Source organism: Corvus hawaiiensis, chromosome 30 (genome assembly GCF_020740725.1).
Source record: "Corvus hawaiiensis isolate bCorHaw1 chromosome 30, bCorHaw1.pri.cur, whole genome shotgun sequence".
In the NCBI taxonomy this organism is placed as follows: Eukaryota; Metazoa; Chordata; class Aves; order Passeriformes; family Corvidae; genus Corvus; species Corvus hawaiiensis.
In genome coordinates this window covers 1,408,736-1,430,011 of record NC_063242.1, presented here as the reverse complement: position 1 = coordinate 1,430,011, position 21,276 = coordinate 1,408,736, and the positions used below count along the sequence as shown (strand labels likewise).

The following is a 21,276-nucleotide window of genomic DNA, read 5'->3' as shown; positions in this document are numbered from 1 at the left end:
CTCTTATTTATACAGCTCCCTATAAATCATATAAATGAATGACAGAAAGGACCAATTAGAGCTTTTTCAGGGTAGAATGGCACTTAGATGTTTGTGCAGTCTCGTTTTAGTGGTTTCAGGTTCCACAGTTTCCCCGAGGAGATTATTTGAGAGCTTACTGCAATTTATTCTCAGATAGTCAGCTTCAACATTTCCTTTTCCAGTTGTATCATAATACACTTACATCCAACATAATGTATCACACATTTTCTCCTCTTGTGATGCAAGGTAGATTCCATAAATCTTGCAATAAATTCCTTATGTCCTTATAAGTTCTTATTAGCTGAGTTACTTAGCACACACCAGACTTGACAGCAACATCACAGTTATGCCTCTTTAGTGATTTGCACAAAAAAGTAGCAATCAAACCCCAACACAGTAGACATACTTTATTCAAGTTCCAAATTAATTCACAAAAATGATCCAAGTTTTTTAAATAATTCTATGATTCTGTGTATTACAAGTATAAAATACCGCCCCTTTTTTATGCATGCTTGCAGAGTCTTAACCCCATCTTCCTAGGGTCATATAATAAAGCTCCAGAAGCAAGTTTTATCATGTGTCTCTGGAAGGATTCAAACAAATTTTCCAGTTCACTACACAGTAAGCAGTACTATCGTGTCAGTGTGGCTGACTCTGCCCTGCCATGTAGGCTGGTCCCTTCACCCCTCTCTCTATTACATGCCAAACTGGTTTGCTTTCAGATTCCTAGCCTGCCTTTTCCATTCAAGTCCTGCCATGGGATTGCCCCTGTTTCGGGGCTCACGCTCAGTTCCTTCACTGCGCAAATTTTATTACACAGGAAACAGGACTTACATTCATCTTTTTACAATTTCAGCTTAAAGGGACTACAGAGATACAGGAAACACATTCCTGCAAGTTTAAGACCACTAGGCTGTACATTTTTTAAGTTATCTGTCTTAAGTTATACTGATCACAGCAGAATTTTGAAGACAACAAATGTGAACCAAAAACTAGGAAAGCACCCCTTAACATCCTAGTAGTTCATGTATGTACATACAGCCTCTAAAACAAGCTAGAAGATGGTTATCAAATTACAATTCATGGAATATTATCCCTACTGAACAAATGAGTTCTATAAAACTACAAAGTCTCCTGGAAACTCTGTCAGGTGTTACAGATGTGCTAAATAGAAAATAATTGACTAAACCCATGAAAGCAGTAATAAAAAGTTAGAATACTCCTCAGGCACTCAGTAATGCAGAAAAGTGCTTAACAGCAAAGGTTTGAGAGCCGAAGGACCAGGCACATGCCTAGTTCTTCACTGGTTTTTATAACTGAGGAAGATGCTACAGATACCAAAAGCTCTGGTGCAAATAATAATAATAATAACAGTAGATTCTTTTTGGAAGCTGGCTTTAGAAAGCAAATAAAGCACAACCAGCAGAAATAAAGAAGCCTGCTTACATCTCACAGCTGAACCTGTACCCTCATTGTACCTTGTGTCCTACACTTACCAGATGGGGAAGGAGGGCGTGCGCTGGAGCGCTGAGGGGCCATGGGCTGGGTAGCCAGTGGCCACCACCTCCTCCTTGCTGACCTGACAGGACAGCTTATACTGGCTGATAAGCCTGGAAGATCCCTGAAGGGAGCTGCAATGAGGGGAGCTCCTCCCTGGCTACGTGGCATGCGGGCCTTGTTAGAGAGAGCCTCTCCTTCACTCTGCAAGAACTCTGTCAGTCATTACAGAAATCAGCCCCATTTGGCTGAACTAGCAACTGGCTTGAGGTCACTGGAGAGGGAAAAAAGGTGAGCGCAGCCAAATCATTTGGAATGCAGCTAGAATACTTTAAAAGGGACCATTGGATCACATACTCTGACCACAGGCCAGTAAGTTTTACTACCAGTCCCAAACGGAACTAAGGAGCTTGTTTGTGATTAAAATCATTACATTTGCATTATATTATATCAGCTCCTGACCACTGTTTTTTTTAATGTTCTTTTCTACCATCTTAAAAAGCTTTAGTATGGCAAATCTTGCAGATATTTTTGACCAATTGATAATGCATTCAAAATATACTGTTGTAAGAGACTTCCTCCAGTACTATAATGTTCTGGCAGGTCTTTTCTGCACCACTTGATCTTTAATGTCAAGAGCCACACACACCTATTTGTACTATCTGTTCTCATTAATACACACTGTAATGCTGGTAGTATATCCAACAGTCAGACTGGACACACTGCACCTTATCCATAACAGTTTGCCTGACATGATTTTTAGACAACTTTTTCTAAGACATAAACTCTCATTCCAGAGGCATGGCTTGTATTCCTGGAAAATTTGGCAGTAAATTTGGCTTGCATATTTGGCTGTTTGAAAGTGTTAATTTTACTAAGCAGTCCAGATGACATTGCAGTTGCTCTCACAGTAGTTTACTAAGTTACCATTTAGCACGTCCACAGATTTTATTAACAGTGAGTTTATTTTGGATCTCTGGCAAAACTCTTGAAAATGCTGAGGCTGCAGAAGCTTGCACACCCCAAACCCATGAACACTAGCCTCTGAAAACTCTTCTGATATTTCAGAAGTCAAGAACTATTTCTCTGTTTAACCCATTGACTGTTCAACAGCAGTAGCCACTGGAAGTACATATGGTATTAACCAAAGGACTCAGAGACCATTTTGCAGTTCTAAGCCTAATAGATTAAAAACAGAAGCATGATGTTTCTGAAGTTACTTTTATCAATTTACCTGTAAATGTCACAAATAATGCTATAATTGTTTTATAAGTCAAGTGAGGTGATTAAGGATATCTTACTTATTTCTTCATCAAACCTTTTTTGTACCTTCTTCCACTGTTTTGCCTGTGGTTTATGTTAAAGCAGTCAAGAACAGGTCATCCAGCTTGGTATTTTGAAAATGGACAGAACACGAATGTTTTTCTTTACTTCTTACTAAATTACTTTCTATTTAAAGATTTATTAAACCCCAAACTTAGCTACTTCCTCAGCCAACTCTGTCAAGATCCCATGGCGCAAATTAGCCAGACTTCATTAAAAACTGTCTAGGTTTGCTTGGAACAGAGGTTTCCCCATGGACCTCACCAATTCCAGACACGTGATGCCAGCACAACACCTGGCTTCTCCCAGGTACGGCGGCGATGCTCACCCAGCACCACCGACGCGCGCTCCGTTACCGCTGCGGCAACCCAACACCCATCTCCGGCCCTGAGCGACTCCCCTCGCCCCTTCTCGTTCCCCTTTTTTTCCAAATTCCTCTCCGCTACCGCACGGCCCGCGGAACCCCCGTTCCGGGCTTCGAGCGAGGTGCCAGCACCTGCGCGGCGGTGCCGGCAGGTCCCCGCGGCCACCCCCGCCACACTCCCGTTCTCCCGCCGGGGATGCGGCGCCGGCACGGCCCACCGGGAGCGGGCGGGCGGTGCCCCTCACGCCGCCGGGCGGGGCCGCACTCCCGGCATGCCCGAGGGGGACGCTCCGAGGGTGGGTAGGTGGGCGGAGGGAAGGAGGGTGGGAGGGTGCGCGCCCACCCCGTCGCCGCTTCCCATTCCCACCCGACGCGGAAACCGGCGCGCAGCCGAGCCGCTGTAGCCGGCGCGCAGGGCGCATGCGCGGCCGGCCGGGAGGGCGGGGGCCGGCGTTCAGCGGGGAGCGCTCCGGCCGCCAGTGCCGCCCGCACTCCGCGCTCCCTCCCGGCGCCGCCGCTACCCGGGACCGGCGGCCGCCGCGCAGCGCCCGCGCCCTCTCCTGCGCTGGGCCCGCCCGCTGTCCTGCCCCGCCATGAAGTTGAGCAGCCGCGGCCGGGGATGCTGCGCGGGCGGCAGCCGGGAGCGCGGGCCGCCGCCGCGGAGCCCCTTCGTGCACCAGCTGCGCTTCAGCCCCCTGGAGAAAGCCAAGGTAGGGGCGTGCGGCCACCGGGCCCCCCTTCCTCTCCGCCGCCGCCGCCGCCTCCTTCCGCGCGTCCCCCGCGGCGCTCCGGCTGCCGGGCCGCGTCCTGCGGCGGGCGGGGGCTCCGCGCTGCCGGGGCTTTGTGAGCCGGCGGTGCCGGGCAGAGCCGGGGCAGCGGTGCCGGGCGTGTGCGAGGCGGCTGCCGGGGGCGGCCGTGCCCGGGCCGGGCGGGCGGGGGGATGGGGGCGGCCGTGATGCTGTAGCGCCCGGCGCTCGCAGGGCGTGCGCCTCAACTTGTGCTCCAACGCCTTCTTCAAGGGAAAAAAAAAAAGCTGTTGGTGGGGGGTTTTTTTGTTTTGTTTGGGGTATTTTTAATAGGTTGTGTAGGCATTTTGAGATTTGGGAGTTTTTTCGTTTTTCTGGGTTTTGGGGTTTCTTTTTGTTTTGTTGTTTTATTGTGTTGGTTTTTTTTTAAATGGGTGGCGGGGGAGCAGCCCTGCGGAGCCACTCTTTAGCAGCGTCAACGTAGGAATTAACCTGGGCCGAGACATCCCATGCAGCCGAAGTTTGGCCCCTGGGTAAATAGTCCCTGCGGCGTAATTTCGGTATTGTGCAGGTAGCGGTAAGACTACAGGAAGCAGTATTAAAATGCAAATTTGCAGTTGCGTGGCTTTTTATTTCATTGTTTGGTTTTGGTTTTCTTTTCTTCCCCCTCCGTGCCTCTGCGTCTCCTCGCACAGTGAGCAGTAAGTGGTTGGGTATTCAGAGGGCATGGCCCTTGTCTTAGGCTTTCGGTAAGATCTGGGTCGCTTGCTGGAGGAAGAAATACCATCAGAGCCTCACCTAATGAGAGGCTGGCTATTTCTGCCACTTCCATCACATCACTTCAGCTTTTTGAAGCTGTTGTTTTGGGAGCCTAACAGTCTTTGGTACCTGTTAATACTGGAAATTATGATCCACTAATACTGAGCCTCTTGGGTCAAGGCGCTTTAGATCCAGCTTTGATTTAATTGCATTCTGAGTGAAGTTCGTTGTTGCACTGCCCTGTTGCTGTCCAGATACTTAACACAAGATATGTATGGCCTGACTTAAAAAACATCGGAATGTGCTGCCTGATACATATTTGGCAGCTCAAAAGTTCGTAGTAGACTCCATCAGAAGAGGTTTCTACTTTTTAATTAAGTTGCCCGCTATGTATTCAGTGGTTTTTGATAAATCGTTGCTTGAGCCAGAAGAGGGAGAAAAGGTTTGTGTCATTTGCCTAATTTAGTTCATATCTAGGGCTTCCTCAATAAGTTGCATAGTTGCAAAGTTTTCCTTTCCATGTACTTTGTTCCTGAAGTCATGGTTAATATGCGATTAATGAGGTAGAAGTCTTTCAGGGAGCAGAGAGAAGCAAAGATAGCACATGTTCACATGGACTAGGATTGTCTCCAGTTATAACAATTAATGTTGCTTTCTGCTAGGTTATTTATAAGAAATTTTTAAAATACTGGTAGGAGAGCAGACTCTGTTTAACAGTTTTTGCAGTATTGAGTCTCATAGGAGCTACTAGCCTTGCTGATCTGATGTTAGTCCTGACAGACCTTGAGGTGCTTCATCAGGGAAGTGACTGGCTGTAGAACACACCTGCCTTCTGTGTGTGTAGAACACACCTGCCCTGTACATAGGTGTGAGATGTGACCTTTTCCAATGGATTTCAAGGATTTGTTGTTTTCAGTGAAGATGAGGACACGTGTTTAAACTTCTGTGGTTTGTCACAGCGCACAGGCCAAAGGAACAGCCCCCTCACCAAAGACTGTGTCTCAGACTCACTTTTTAAGCGAGCGGTCTTTCACTGATACACAGTGGTACACAGTTCTTTAACCCAACCTCTCATCAGTTTTACTGTTGCAGTTTTATGTGGGGAAAAGCCCATAAGCTGGCATATGGAACTATGGAAGACTTTTTTTCTTTGCCTTAGTCATACTTTTCTAGCCTCTTCACTGATGAAAAGTTATGCTGGAGACAGAAGCAGTTAAAGCAGAGCTGTGGAACTGCTCCTCTTGAGAAGAAATCCCTCCAGGTGAATTACAGAAGTGTGCATTCTCTTCCCTACAGCCCTGGACAGCTGCAGAGGGCTCTGTGTGAGCTATTGCAGCTGAACTCACTTTCTTGTTCAGCTGTAGGCACATATTGTGTCACAGGCTTTTCTGTCTGTCCTGTGAATCTAACGGGGGGGTTTTTGGGATTGCACAGTCTATTGAGGAAGGTTAGGAATGTAGGTACAAGAGGTAGGGAGCCCAGGGGACTGGGAGACAAGACTGCTTTGTCCGGTGGTCTGTTGTCTGTTGCTGATGGTCTGCCAGATAGCTGCATTATCTTCACTACAACCTCGTCCTGCAGTCTGCGAGAGGCTAGATTAGCTTTTTTATTCATTAATGCAGCTCAGAAGTAGAGGCCTTTTAGCATGTTCCAGCCTGAGACTGGGGAGTGAAAGAAAGGTAGAAAGTACAGAGGGTAAAACAAACACAAGGAGGAAGAACAACAGCAAAAAGAAATACATTTGGCTGTCAAGGAACTGTTCACTGACATTACAAAAACTGGGAGATTACAGGAGCGTAAAAGTAGTAAGCCTGCTTCAGACCTGAGTCTCATCAGTAGAAATGATGGCTGTTTTACTCTGATCTGAGGGTGACTGTAGGAGTCATTCTTGGAGCTACCTGTTTTATTTCAGTACTATAATAAAAATATTCTTTCTGTGAGAAAGACAGACATGATTTTATTAACCATGGATTTTGTTCATACTAATGTCTTACCTGTCATGTAAGTTCAAGCTCTTGATTCTTGTTACCGCTTCAGAACAGGTAGAAGCATTACTGGAGCTGTCTCTAAGCGTCTGCAGCTTTTTTTCCCTGCTACTTCAAAACACAATACAATGCCATTTTCTTTTCTTCCAGTGTTTCTGGCCCTTTTATTTCACCAGTACTGGTGTTCATTTGGTGCCTTGGTGAGCTGATTTGGCTCATTAAGCCAGCATATCATTGTGTTTTTTCTGTGTTCTGATTATTTTCTTTTGCTGGGATGGTTGGGTTTTTTCTCACTAATGAGCTATATTGGCTCACTGCTAGCTCACATAGTGCTAGAGCTGACTCAAGGGGAGGATTGAGGAGAGAGTGAACAGGACCACTCTTTCACAGCAGTGATCTGTTAGATTGGCTTAGCTGCACAGGAAAATTTCTCCTCCTGTATTTATCTCCATGAATGTGTCTGTTGGGGGACTTGCAGAGTGGGAAGGTGGGTAAGAGAATTGTTGAGGAATTAATTCCTAGCTCCTTCACTGCCGTCTTTGGTGAGTTGAGCTGTAGGGATGATAATAGTGAGGAAGTACAAGTGTGGGGCAAGATGTAATCTTTATCTGATATGTGTGAGAGAAAAATCAAAACCTCTACCATGTCAAATACTATTTTCTTTTCTCAGTATGTGACCACTACTTTGTAACAAGTCCTGGAAACTTTGTTGTGAATAAACTGTTTTCAGTGATGTTTCTCACTGTATTGCTAATTTCCAGGTTGCATTTTTTCAGCTCCCCTGTGCATGAGAGCTATGATAGTGGATTTCAAGACAAGAAGCAGACCTAGAGAAGTAGAAACAAAGGTACTCTGTGATTCTCTTGTTCAGTGCTTAGATAAGTAGGATGAGATATTTTGGAGAACTTGGAATTTGAGTTCATATTTTATACCTTCATTGTGAGGCCATACTTAAATCTGAATGCAGTCTCCCTAAACAAGGAGAACATATGATACCTATTTAGTTTAAGTGACTTGCCTTTCACCCGATTTAAGACCTTCTGATGGAAGAATGGAGATCAGTGTCCCAGGGCAGCCTTCCATTACAAGCTGTCCATGGGTCTTTCACAGTATACAGTGCAGCTTCTGAGAAACTAAGTTGGACGCTGTAGGCCAGCAAGTGTTAAATAAGCTGCAGTCAGCCCCCTCTTGAGATTTCTTTGGTCATGAGCTGAACCCCTCAAGTACAACTCTGGGTGGGCCTTTAGGGGTTTTTAAATGTATCTCAAAGCACAGGTGTTTACATCTGACTTATTGCCAAACAGAATTTTTAATTTTAATAGAAGACATGTCTCTGTGCACATCCCAAATACATAGGAATGTGATCACTGAAATAGTGTCTACATAAGGTCAGAGCCAGAGTGTGTGTGTCTCCTGCGTTCTGACCTCTGACAGTGGCCAGTGGGGACAGGATCTTCTCCTTTTTCTGTCTGACACTGACGCTATTGCTGTACATAGGTTTTACAGGATAGAAGCTTTCTTACCTGCGAAGATGTCTGAACATCTTCCCAGGTAAGATATAGACTGAACTACTTTTCAAATGTCAGTGTCTTTCTTGATTCCTAACTTTCTTCAGGAGGTAGACATACTTTTCTCTCCTACCAAATTTCTTGTGTGAACAGGTGACCTACTACCTGCTAATAAGGGGCTGGTGTCACAGCCAGACCCTGTACATCTGGTGCATTTGCTTCTTGCTGGCCATTACCATGCCTGCTGTCTCTGGAAGATCAAGAGGGCTTTTCAGCACATTTATGGCATCTTTCATGAAATTAAGGATGCAACTTCTGCTTCCATTCTGTGACTAAAATTATGGCACCAAAATGATCTTTGGTACAAAGGATTGGTACAGAGAGTCAAGGGATGGGATACCTCACTACCAATCACCCGCCGTTCAGCTTTGCCCTGGAGTAGGAGAAGACTTGGAGGAGTGGGAGGGAGGGATGGAGGAGTCATGAATTCCAAAGGTCTTTGTCCTCACCTGCATTTTGTTTCCCTTATTTCTTAGTGGCTGGTCCTTCTCATTTTACAAACTGAGAAGGCTGCTGCTCTCATCTCCAGAATGCTCCTCTGTTTGCTGCCAGACATGGTGGTCTTGTCAGTGGATGCAGAGTTGTGTGAGTTGGTGTAACTTTGGTGCTCACCTGACCATTGCAGTGTGGGAAGTTTTACTGGTTCATTTGGGAAACTAGCCTTTCTAAGGGGAAAAAGATACCCCTTTTTCTGTCACTTCTGCAAACTGAAGGAGTCTACACAGGGACTGGAATCTTGTTCTGGAGAGTGAGATCATGGTTGTTACAAGATGATGGTGCCAGTCTGAACCATCACTGTAAAATCCAACTGCAGTGGGCTGGTAGTTTAGGGCTTGAAAGTGGTATCTTGGGCTTTTCTCCTGCTGTGTGTTCCCTGTACCTACCCTAGATTTACAGATTTGTGCACCTACAGAGTGAGATGGTTGTTGAGCTGTTTTGGGAAGTGAGAGGAAGTGGAAACTGAGCTGCATGATGACTAGATCTGCATCAGGGAAGAGAAGAATATGAATTAAGCTTTCCACAGCAGCCTGGAGATGCGTCAGATTAAGCACAACATGAGACAGCACCTTATGCCTCATTACTCATCCTTGCCCAGCTATTGTGGTGTTGAAAAGTGTGCTTTTTTTAATCTTATCTGGCATATCTGGAATTGAATTGTATTCTGCTGTTTCTACTATTAGATATTTTTAAGTTAAGAACTGGTATCAGTTTCTAGGAATCACTGACCTTTTCAGTCTGAGATTGTGTTAGAATAATGCTTTTTTTATTATTATTATTTTGCAGATTGCCTTCATGACCTTGACTCTGTTTCCTATCCGACTCTTTTTTGCTGCTTTTATGATGTTGCTGGCCTGGCCTTTTGCCTTCATTGCTTCAATGGGATCTGATGAGCAGGAGCTTGAAAAGCCCCTCTCCTGGTGGCGAAAGTGAGTCACTGATGTGGTGAAATACTAAGAGAATCATTATACAGTTCAGCAGTTTCAAATAGAGAAGATGGGAAATACCTTTTGCCTGTCTGAGATCTGCTTCTCTCTTCAAAAGAAAAATATAAAAATTGTTAAACACTTTCCTCAGGTGGGAAACTAGAAGTGCCTCAACTCTTTGATTTACCAGGTGATCCAAGAATTATATTGGTAATCTCTGGCTTCTTACCTTTATTGAGGATGTAGCATGAAGCCTTGTTGTGGCATCTTCAATTGCATTTATTCCTGTAATGTCAACTTTTGGTTATGAAGATTGACTCTATGGAATGTGCCCAGATTTCATATTCTAAACTGTTGTTTTAAACTGCTTCACCCCATTGTTTTCTGCCCCACGATGAACTGACAAAATTTGTGTTGATTCCCTGGGGGCTTGCCCCATACTTTGGTGCTTATTAAAAGTCTGTGGTTGCTTTGATATTGCAATGCTAATTAACGTAGAATGTAAGATAGTGTCCTCCCATCCATGAAGACTGCCATTTGAGGAGCAGGAAAGGAGGGGTGTATCACCTCTTCTGTAGACAAATTTAAAATTAGGAGCTGGCACTAGCATGAAGGAAGCTGATTGTGTTTTTCATTACATGAGGGAAGGAGGTTGAGAACCACAGAGGCTTGTCACTTTACATTTCATTTGGAGTGATATCAATACAATAACTAATGGAATAATTGGCTGCCTTCAGTTTTGCATACAGTCATTTTGAATCTTTTTAGATTCTCCCTTCCCCATGTAATCCAATTTTCAGTGTTACCCTGCTCTTCAGCCTCCAATCCCTGTAAGTGTTACCATTTGTGGTGTTTGATTTTTGTACTCTGTTGGTTCAAAGTTTCTTTTTTCATGACTGTGACAGTTTAAAAAACCAGACAAAAACCAAAAATCTTTCCCACCCCAGCAAAAAAAAAAAAAAAAAAAAAATCCACAAGAAACAAAAATCCAAACCACTTTAGGAGGAGATGGGCAAAAGGGAAGAAAGTAAAATATTTCCAGAGCTCCCATATGTATTATGTAGGCATTCCTGTATTTGAGAATCTCTGCCCTACATTTCTCCCCTGTTTTGTTTGGGTAAACTTGAAACCAAGAATTATGGTAAATGCATTCTAGCAATATCCTAATAGCATATTTCAGGAGTCAATTTATTAGAGCTTTTTAAGGTTTTACTAGAAAACCTTTTTAGACATTGTGTAGAAGAAACTTAACAGTCATAGTCTGAGTAAAAATTAATGATGAACTAAATGCCAATCTTGGAGACTAAAATGAATTAATGTTCAGGTATAAAATGAAATTAAACAGCATCTTACCTTGAAAGTGGTTTTAAATCAGCTAAGAAAGAGAAAAACAAAGTGTGTGCAGTGTTCCAGCTCTGTTTTAAGCATCATATCCTATCTGAACTTTTGTCATGCATGTAATGTTTTTCTTTTCATTATTTTAAGGTGTTCCTGTGGCAACATAACTGTTTTCCCAACTCTTTACAGGATAGTGGATATTTTGCTGAAAGCAATAATGAGGATGATGTGGCTTGCTGGTGGATTCCACTGGATAAATGTAAAAGGCAGACGGGCGTTGCCAGCAGAAGCAGCAATATTAACAGTGGCTCCCCATTCTTCCTACTTTGATGCCATTCCAGTAACTATGACCTTCGCCTCCATTGTGATGAAAGCAGAAAGCAAAGACATTCCTGTTTGGGGAAGTAAGTTGGTAGATACTTACTTACTTTTTAAAGACCAATTAAAAATTATTGCTTAGGAAGTTCACTGGGTGGGTATGAGAAGGACTGAAACACAAGGGGAGTTTTGCTATAATATATGGTGGTGCCCTCCCAGAAATGTGTTTTAGGAATGTTGTGTGCTCTGAATGCTACCCTGCCTTGAGGGAGTGCTGCTAATCCTTCACACATCAATAAGTTTGTTTCAGGCAGAGTGTGAGAGATGAGCAAGAACAGATTGTTGTGCACTTGGGTTTAGTCATGAGAAAAGCAGATGCCTGAGTCAGTAGTGCTTGAATACTATCTTTGGAATTATTAATGTAAGTTCTCCCAAATGTTTGAGAGACACCTGTAATTTTTGGTGCAGTTGTGACAGGAAAAAAATTGTGTAAGTCTGTGTGGAAGCATTTTGGAGAAACTCACTATCTTGTGTCTAGTGACCAGCAAAGTTCAAAGAATACTGCCATGTCTCATTGTGTAGATTTTTATGGGTAATATAGAAGTGACAAAAGATTTTACTTTGGCCATGGGTAAGACTCTTCAATTTAAAAGTATAAACAAAAGCTTTGAGTTCCTTTGCACCTAAATGGAATCAGGCTGTTGGTGTTGACATCCTTCTAAAATTTAGTTAGACAATATGTTTTTAAGGTGATATTCATACACCAGAAGCTGAGACATGGCCACAAAGGGTGAGTGGTTAGATATGGAAGTTTCGTTTAAGGAATCTTCATGTAAGGGTCTGCCTGTATGAGATAAAGCTCAGGCCAGATCTGTAGTTGTATCTTAATTTCCTTGAGTATCTTACTAATGGAGTTTGGAAATTTGTGGCAGTGAAAAAAAATGTAAAAATGAATAGATGCTTTGAACAAAAAGAAAAAGGGCGCAGACAGGTAGGTGTTTTTGAAAACAACTGTATGCAAACAAGCATAGTGTGAAAACAAAAAGAAACTCAACTCCCTTGTTCAGTACTGAAAGAGGATACTGTTGTGAGACAGTATGTTGGCAGTCCTGTACAGCATAGGTGTATCCAGGCCAGCTTGGGCCTTAGGAGCAGTCCAGGCATAGAAGCAGAGGCTGATGTATCTTCTTTCTCAGGTGACTCATTTGACTGTTTAATAATTGTTGGCTCAGCAAAATAAAAGGAGTCTGTGTGGAACTCCCTTTGACTTGAAGGTGGTCTGTCTGGAGCACCCAGATTAAATGAGGTAGCTCCAGTCCATGTTGTGTTACTGCAATTTGATGAAATGGCAGGATGGCATTTGACAGAATGCTACAAGGGCTACTTGACTATCCCACACAGTAGATTCAGTGGGAACCAGAACAATCTCTAGGGATGTGGAGGTTGTAGTTCCAGGGAATGTAACACAAGTAATGCGTATTGAGTAGTTCAAAGTATTTTCTAAGTACGCAATTTAATTTTGAGGTGACTTTTACAGGATTCCATCGAAACTCTAGACTTCCTACAATACATTTTAAAAATTATTCACTTCATTTAGTTCACGTGTGAGTATAACCAGTTACAGAAAAAGAGAACATGTAGTGATTTGATGGAGTATTACTGGAATGTACAGTGCAGTCAAATAAATGAATGTTTTGTCTAGTGTGGCTGCATTCACTTTATGCTTGCAGCCACAAAAGTTGTGTTGTCACTTGTGAAGGGTTCACAAAAATGCCACAGAAGTGAGGCATACCAAAGGTCGTAACTGCGATTCAGAGTTCAAAAATCTTTTTTGTTTTTAAGGGTGGACTTTCATATGAGCACCATTAATTACAGCAGTTTGTGTAATTTAAGTAAATGGACCTTAACAGAGAGGTAGTAATCACTGTATTGATTAGTTTGACTTAAAAATTAGTGGGAACTTTCCAGTAAAGTTGTGATTTATTTATCTCTTCTACTTCTTTGAAAGAAGTTTTCCCTGAAGCAGATAGTTCTATCCTTTCCTTCTTTGATCTAGCATTTTAATCCCTATGTTTTTTACACCTCTCTACATGCACACACATAAAAATATATTTCATGTTATTGGACCACTGATATTTCTCTTATGCTTATGGGATAATGTGCTCATGTTTTTATTGGATTGCCTGGTGAATTGTCAACACTCTAGACATTCATCCAGAATTTATCCCAGAGAGGTCAGAATTGTGTTGTGTTCTTCAGTTTTGTAAGTCTTGCAAACTTGTTATACCATCTTCTGTAAGGTTTTGGAGCCAGTCACTGATAATCCTAACTTTTTTATCTCTTGAGTCTTTTGTTAATGGTTGTTCTGAATCTTCTGGGAAGCTTTAAGTAAAGTACTTTCATTTAACTATCTGAGCAGACTTGAAAATGTGAAAAATGAAGTGGCAGAGGAAATTTAAAGATAATTTCTAAGGATGAGGACTTTGGGTGAAAAGTACATCCTCATCCAATATATTGAAGTATGATATAAATAAATTCGCTTTTGGATGTAATGACAGTGTTTATTGGGACATTGTACATTATATACCAGAGGGATCAGGTGCTTTAGCAGGCACAAAATGATCTGATTGCTAAATGGTTACCAGGATTGGTTCTGCAAGTATTTTAATGGGTTTCTGGAACAGCTGCCTATGTTATTGTACCTTTAGTTTGCCAGTCATGGAATATTAAGCTTCTGATCCACTTGAAAGTCCAGATGATTAAAAGCCTGGTTTTTATGGGATTGAAAGTATTCCACAACTGTATGTTTGTGTACAAGTGTTTTATTGCTTTCTAACTTGAAGGCAGCACTGCTGGTTTGCAAAGGCAGCTCTCCTGGTTTGCAAAGTCCCATTTCAGAAGCAGGCTTAAGTCTTGTGATTCTTACAGACATCTTCATTCTTTTTAGGAAAACAAAGAAAACCAGATTTTAAAATGCTCTTTGGTTATGAACTCTTCAGTCAGTGGTCAGTAGTGAGGAAAATTATCCACTTGGCACACACACAAGGTTAACAAACTCTGGGGAGGAACTGCTTGCCCAAATATAAAGGATATTTCAGCAATCATCCAGAAAAAAAAATCAGTATCTGGAAAGTAGAGAATGCCAAACAGATGGAATATGTCATGATGCTGAAGGAAGATGTATGTTTCTACACAATGACTTTCCAGGGTTTTGGTAGACTGGAGATGTGAACTTTGCTGGACCCCTCAAGTCTTAGAGCAGGAAAATGACATGTAGGAGTCTGTTATACCTTACATGGGCTGAAGAAGTCAGATCAATTTATCAATACAGATCCATACACTTTCCCATTTTGTCTGTTGAATCCCACTTCGAGTCAGGACAAAGTTTGTGCATAAATTCTGGATAGTTACACTTCACTGTCTTATTTTTGACTGTTGAAGCACCCTGGATAAAAGTAAATTTTCATTGCTGAAATGGTGGGTCCTGTTGCAGAAATGCTTCAGTAAGAAGGAAAAGGGATTTATCAGTAAATATGAATTGATGTGGACTTTGTTGGACCGCTTTTATGATTTGAACATTTTCAGTCTGAACTTTTAGAAACTAAATTGAATTGAAAAGCTAATTTAAACTTCAAGCAACTTCTCAACATCTCTAACACCACTCTCTGAAAAGGAGAGGGAGTTGGTACCTGTGAAATGTACAGGATGATATGTTACCTTAGGTTTATAAAGGGCAAGGAGGTAATTTGTGTTTGGCAGAACACAACAGACCTATAAAGGGAGGATCATACAGTGCTATAAAACTATCAATTCTGTTGTAGGTGGTTTTTTCCACATCTAGTAAACTCGTGAGTTTTTGTTCAAGCTCGTTTTTTTAAAGTGTATTATTGGCCTTTCTCAAGTATCATGACTAAAAGATGAGAATAAGTAACTCAGGGGAAAGTATTTATGCTTAGGTAGCTGGGTATGTTTTCATCTCAAAACTTAAAAGGTGCCAAATTACCCACCAGCTCTGTTGTGCAACCTAATATTTTAGTTCTGCATCCCAAGTGCCCCCCCACCAAAGCACAAGAGGAAGAGAACTGTGGTGGACCCATAGTTCTTCAGTGAGAATCTCGCACTTCTGAGATTCACTAAAACAGTCCTTAAACTCCTTGTGGAAAAACCTGCTCTAAGGTGAAGGCATCACAGATTTCTTCTCTTTTATACACTGTAAATCAGCAGCTTAAACGCTGAGGTCACCAGGATGAATGCCAATGTCTTACGCTACGTTGGCATTGTAGCCTGCCTTGAGTACACACTTGAGCTCCCCATTTCTGAGAAGCATCTTGAAGTTGTTGCCAAGCTTATCCATTTCATCTTCTCCTTTAAAACCCTGTGTTTCAAAATTCAATGTTTCCTTCAGACTCTGGGCCCCCAGATGGTCCTGCAAGATTTTGGTCCTCACAGAAGCTCTCTCGGAGCGACCTAAGATACTTGCATTGTCACCCGTGTATTATAGGTGTGTGTTTATCATTTGGCTTGGAGTCCTGGAAAATTCTGTAATAATTATTTCTCATTTAAACTGCTGCTGGAATGCCTAAACCACCATTACTAGTTAATATAATTTATTGAAGTTCGAAGTTACTTGTTAATATCATTTATTGAAGTTACAAAGTGCAGTATATAGGAAACCTTCAAACCAATGCTGCTGCCTGCTTTAAATACTTTTTAGACTGGCAGCAGAAAGCTAAAACATAGACCCATGCCCTCATACAGCTACTGCACGTGTGAGAGCAAACAGCAATCTCTGAGATACAAGCAAAGTCTCTGTCTCTCAAGAAGTCCTTAAGGAAATAGTTCCCATTTTGAAAGACCAACCCAAATACCACAGAATTTACTTCTGTTAAAGCTAAAGAGGACACTGATTATTTCCAACTACTGACCTTTCTTTGTCCTACGGGCTGCATTGTTTCCTGCCCTTGTCTTTGGAAGTAGGGAGGAGAACTTTCCCATTAATACTGCCTCTGTCCCATGAATACTTGGTATGCCTTCTGTCAGGTGGTCCATCTGCTAAGCTTTTAGTCAAACTTGGAGAAGTTGTTCTTGACATACATTTATCTTCAGTGGTTGGTTCAGACTTGAGTCAAATAAGTATATATTTCTGTGTATGGTTGTTGCTCTAGTAAGTTACTATCACCAGTTTTACAAATCTCTTGTAGAGTATCATGGCTATAATAACGCTTCTTCTGTAAGAACAGTGTAATTCCAAGTGGAAAAGTTCCTAATTTTGGTTGAATTGAGTTTTGTGCATTGGTACAACTTTGTGTATTTGGTGTGTGTGTTCTTGAGTTTTTCCATTTTTAAGGTCTATATCCAAATACACAGGAAGTAATTGTAATCTGGAACCTTAATGGTTTTTTCCCCCTATAACTTTCAGAACAATTTTGAACCTCTTGCAGATTTCTTTTCCTCTTTTCTCTACAGGAAAGAGCAGTTTTCATAGTAGATGTTACTTGGTTAGAAAAGTTGTGAGTTCAGAACCTTGTAGGTACATTTGAGTAAGGCAGTTCTTGAAAACTCAGCCCAAGATGGCACTTTTCAGCCTTTAGGGTTTTGTACCCCTAAATACAAAATGCACAAGATGGCAACTGCAGTCAGCAAAATAATTGCATTTTTTCCATACTAGAAAAAAAGTGAGGAGTAAATGCTGTAAATAGATACCCCACTGCAGGCTGCTTGTACAGCTTACCTCCATGTTAAAGGCAAGCAGAGCCAGTTGTGCTGCCTCTGTAGGATTCCTTTAGAGTGTCAGGGGAGTGTAGTGATGGGGGTTTGTGTTGTTTGAGAGAGAGGCCAAGTGAAACCCTCAGCTTCAGCATTCTCTACTTTTGCGGCTGTTACTTTGTTTGTTGCTGATTCTACAGTGGGGAAAATGTAACTGCCCACTCAAAAATGTGTGTATGGATACATCTTAGAAGAATTGTATGTAGTGCCACGTTGCTATTCCATAGCTTTTTGTGTTCTCTGGTGCCTTGTAGAGCCAGTGGTGATGTTGCCAGTATAAATGGTTTGCTACAATACTTTCTGCTGTTGTGTGTTATACAGCACTTTGTGTCTTGAATCAAAACAAGGTTTCCTCACGCGCATTTGCCTGCAAATAGAGAGGTGAAATAATTTTTTTCCCCGCTGCTGTCCTAAGAAGTTTAGTGGCACCCAACTGTATGTGTTCAGCTTATTGGGGAAAAAGAAGTGGGTTTTGTTTATGCATTGAGCTGGTGCTGAAATTGATTGCGTGGGAGTTACGGTTCTGAAATCAGTTGGAGCTGCCACCCTGCAATTAATTAAAGCAATACTGAGTTTTTGCAGGCTCTCTTTAGGAAAAAAAACTGTTTTGAGCAATTTTCAGTTGGTTAGAGTATTTGTGGCATTCTGGCTGCCCTGCAAGGCAGAGGTTTTAGTGATATACTGGCAGCACTATTTAAATTGCAGGCACCTGCCTCAGAAGGTGGAGTACAGCATGTCAGCTGTCCTCAGGATTCCTTGTATGATCTGAAATTGGGAATGAGAGTGACTAGATGAAATAGGACTGACACTGCTTGAGAATAAGCTGAAATAATGATGCTCGGAAGATCAGTTTTGTGAATTGAGGGATTGTCTGTCATTGCCCACTAGATTTGATATTTCAAGGCTGGCTTTAATGGAGTGAGATGAGCTGGGCAAGCACATTTTTCAGAATCTGACCGCCTGAGCTGTGGTCTTCACTACCTGGTTACAGCCAGTCTTGGACAGTTAAATCACTGAGCAGAGAAGGGTATGATTATGTTCTGTTTATTGAACATGGTGCAGAGTTCTGCTTGTTTCCTTTAGTTGCTCAGTATGCCAGCTCTCTGGAGCCTTTTATGTATTTGCTCCTGGCCTGACTTTGCCCCAGTCCTGCCTGTTCCTTGCATCCCATACTGCCTTAGGTACTGTCTCCTTGTGTTTCAGCTTGCCTTCTGACCACAGTCTCATCTTGGCTGCCTATTTGGTATGTTTCTCAGCTTCTCCTTACAGACCTTTGGCCCTGCTCCTGACTTTCTTGCCCAGACAGACTTGGTGCAGCCTTTGAATTTTCAGATTTCTGTGTATTTACTGAACATGAATATACGTGGTGAGAGTAAAGGTCTGTGTAGCCTTGTGCTCTGTTTTCGGAAGTGGTTAAGAAAAGACTATAGAGTTAGACTTTTCTTGGTGTGTATTTTCAGCTTTTTGCTGATGACTGAGAGTTTCAATTTCACTTAAATTGTTGGGCTTAACCACTAGGGGCCTGATAGTTGTTGTTTCACAGGAGCTTCAGTTGTTTAATATTAAAAAAATAATTCTGTCAGCTTTTTAGTCCAATGTCTAAGGAAGTAAGGCTTAATATAACCGCCCTAATAGGCTAATTCAACAGGCCGGACAAATCCATAGGAAGCTAAGATTTCAGTTGCCTGTCTTTCAGCATACCATAATTATTTTTATTTGCACAGGGGTATGTTGCTGCTTGTGGTGCTGGTCCTTTGTAAGGTAACTTGCCTTGTGTTCCTCTGGAACTTAGTGCCATTGCAGTAGCTTGCTTTTGGGAAGGTTGTAACAGTAAAGCTCCCAGGTTCACACTACTTGCCTGTATAGTTTTCAGCTACAGATGACATCAGTGTAGTCTGATGTTTTCTGTCACACTGCCCGAAGAAAAATCTGTCTGCTTTGTCTGCTTGCTTAATTTCATGCGTTATAAATAAGACCCTGCTTGCAGCATGTCCTCAGAAAAGACCCTTGGAGTTCTGGAATTATCTTACTCATTCCTTGGCCTGAAGTAACCTGAATTCTGTCATTTGGGCCTAATGTAAAAGAAACTTCCAAGGGAAGGCTGGGGATGTTGGATCTTTTGCTTTCCTTTGCTTTATAATGTTTTTGCTATGGAATAGTAATTTGCAACAGTAGGGCAAACTCAGAAGTAGCATCACTTAAAAGAAAACAATTATGATATCAAGTGTGATTTCCCTTGTTTTTATTGCTTGTTCTGTGTTTGTCAGGGTTTTCCCCTATTCTTTGTGTGTTAGTATTTTTGTGATTTGTTTTGGGGCTTTTTTGTTTGTTTTTACCTTCCCTTGACAGTAACCCCAGCTGGCCAAAGATTGCTCCCCTGACAAGCGTTTTTCTGTAGATATTGTCTGAGAGCAGGGCGTGTAGGAAAAAGTACAAGAGTAAGGTAACTTCTCTGTTACACTGTCTCCTGAGCTTTGGCAACTTGTGGGATAAAAGTAATATTTTAGAGGCTGGCCGAATGTTTGGGAACTTGCTGTAAGGTTTGACAGATTAGTTTCTCAGAACCTTCAGAACTGAAGGATTTTGGTGAGTTGCTGGCTAAACTTTAAGTAGGATAACACCAGAACCAGCAGCTTTTGCTGGGTACAGGACTGTAATTCCTTACACTGTTTTTTCTTCACACTTTAAGCACTGGCTGATCCATTAATGTAGCAAGTCTATCCTTGACAAAAGCAGATTATACAATTGGTGTCAGTGAACTCCTCTCACAGTGTCTGGAAAAATGGAAACTGTGTTTGGGGCAAGTAGGAGAGCTAATGTTTAGTCACTCTTGAACCTTCAGGTAAGATTACACGATAGAAAAATTATTAAAAGGTATTTGAAGACAACCTGCTTAAATAAAGGCTTGAAGCATACATTTGAAGGTGCTTCTCTTTTAGTGCTCTTGGACACTGCAAAAGAACTGTATGGGCTTCTTATTATTTTGAAAGTTGTCTTCGCTGTCCTTGTGACAGACGTGCATGGAGATTATCTTGTGGATTGACTTCTGATTTTTGCTCATGTTCATTTTGTCTGGCTATGTACAAGGGTTTTCCCACTGAGGCAGGAAGAGGATGTCTGAGATCTAATTCATCTGGTATGAGGAACTGGCAAACAAGTGACAACTGAGAAAAAGAGCATGCTTTTTCTGTTGATACTGATTCTTCACAAAAAATAACATCAGTGTATATAATGTCTTTGGTGGTGTACCTTTAGTGGAGCTGAGCAGTCATAGAAGACAAGAGCTCTAAAGACAGTTTGACCCACAGGATGTCTTTTGGAAGCACTTACGTAGCAGGGAGATTCCTGCTGCTTTGCTGAGCTGGGAGTGGCTATAGATTTTGTGATTTTTGTGGAAGGAGAAAATGGCCTATAGATAGCCACAGCTGCGTTGTTGCAGAATACTGTGCATAATATGTACCATCATGTTTTACATTATCTGTGTTGTATGTAATGATCTATTAAAAACTGAAAAAGTGCAAAGTGCCAAAACTGTGAAAATTTTTTTCCTCACAGAAACTTACAAAAATATTTCAATAAAACTGCAATAATTCAGCTGAGTATTTGACTTTGCAGTGTAATATAGTAAAGTGGTTATGTTCTTCTAACAGAATTTTTGTCCAGAGGACTAATAGGGGGGTAGGTGGAGGCGGGGGGGAGATGTTTTTCAAACAAAGGGGAAATAAAGGCTGGTTGCTTGTTTTTGTTTTCCCTTCTCTTCAGCTCTGATCAAATATATCCGACCAGTGTTTGTATCTCGGTCAGACCAGGATTCTCGCAGGAAAACTGTTGAAGAGATAAAGAGACGTGCTCAGTCTGAGGGTAAATGGCCACAGGTACTGTATTCTGCTACTCTGTGAGAGATGGTGTTTGGCATTTCCAGGCTTTGGATATGCAGTTTGCTTTTTTCATTGTGGGTGGCTTTAGATGGTTTGGGGTGGTGTGTGTGTGTGTGTGTGAAATTTCCCCCACCCCCTCTTTCCAGAAGATAAAATGTAAGATTCTCATCTGTCTCTCATTGCGCTGTGTTTCAAGGGAAACTGGGTAAGTACATGGGTAGACAGCTCCTGAGTGGTGCTAAATGGACAGACCCCATAGCAGGTTAGGAAGTCCTCTAAGAAGAAAAAA

General features: G+C 42.1%; 1 protein-coding gene across 4 annotated transcripts in view; it reads left to right on the top strand.

The window, feature by feature from the left end:
- The first annotated feature begins 3,702 nt into the window (after positions 1-3,702).
- LPCAT1 (lysophosphatidylcholine acyltransferase 1) overlaps positions 3,703-21,276 on the top strand; it is a 69,395-nt gene continuing 51,821 nt past the window's right edge. Inside the window, exons 1-5 of one of the 4 annotated variants that reach the window (XM_048289244.1) lie at positions 3,703-3,915; positions 7,472-7,542; positions 9,548-9,690; positions 11,215-11,429; positions 20,872-20,984. In XM_048289244.1, coding sequence (XP_048145201.1) covers positions 3,825-3,915; positions 7,472-7,542; positions 9,548-9,690; positions 11,215-11,429; positions 20,872-20,984 — 633 coding nt within the window. In that variant the 5' untranslated portion in view covers positions 3,703-3,824. Of the gene's footprint in view, positions 3,916-7,471; positions 7,543-8,739; positions 8,849-9,547; positions 9,691-11,214; positions 11,430-20,871; positions 20,985-21,276 lie in introns of those variants that run through there. The other 3 variants (XM_048289242.1, XM_048289243.1, XM_048289245.1) reach the window with 3 other exon arrangements.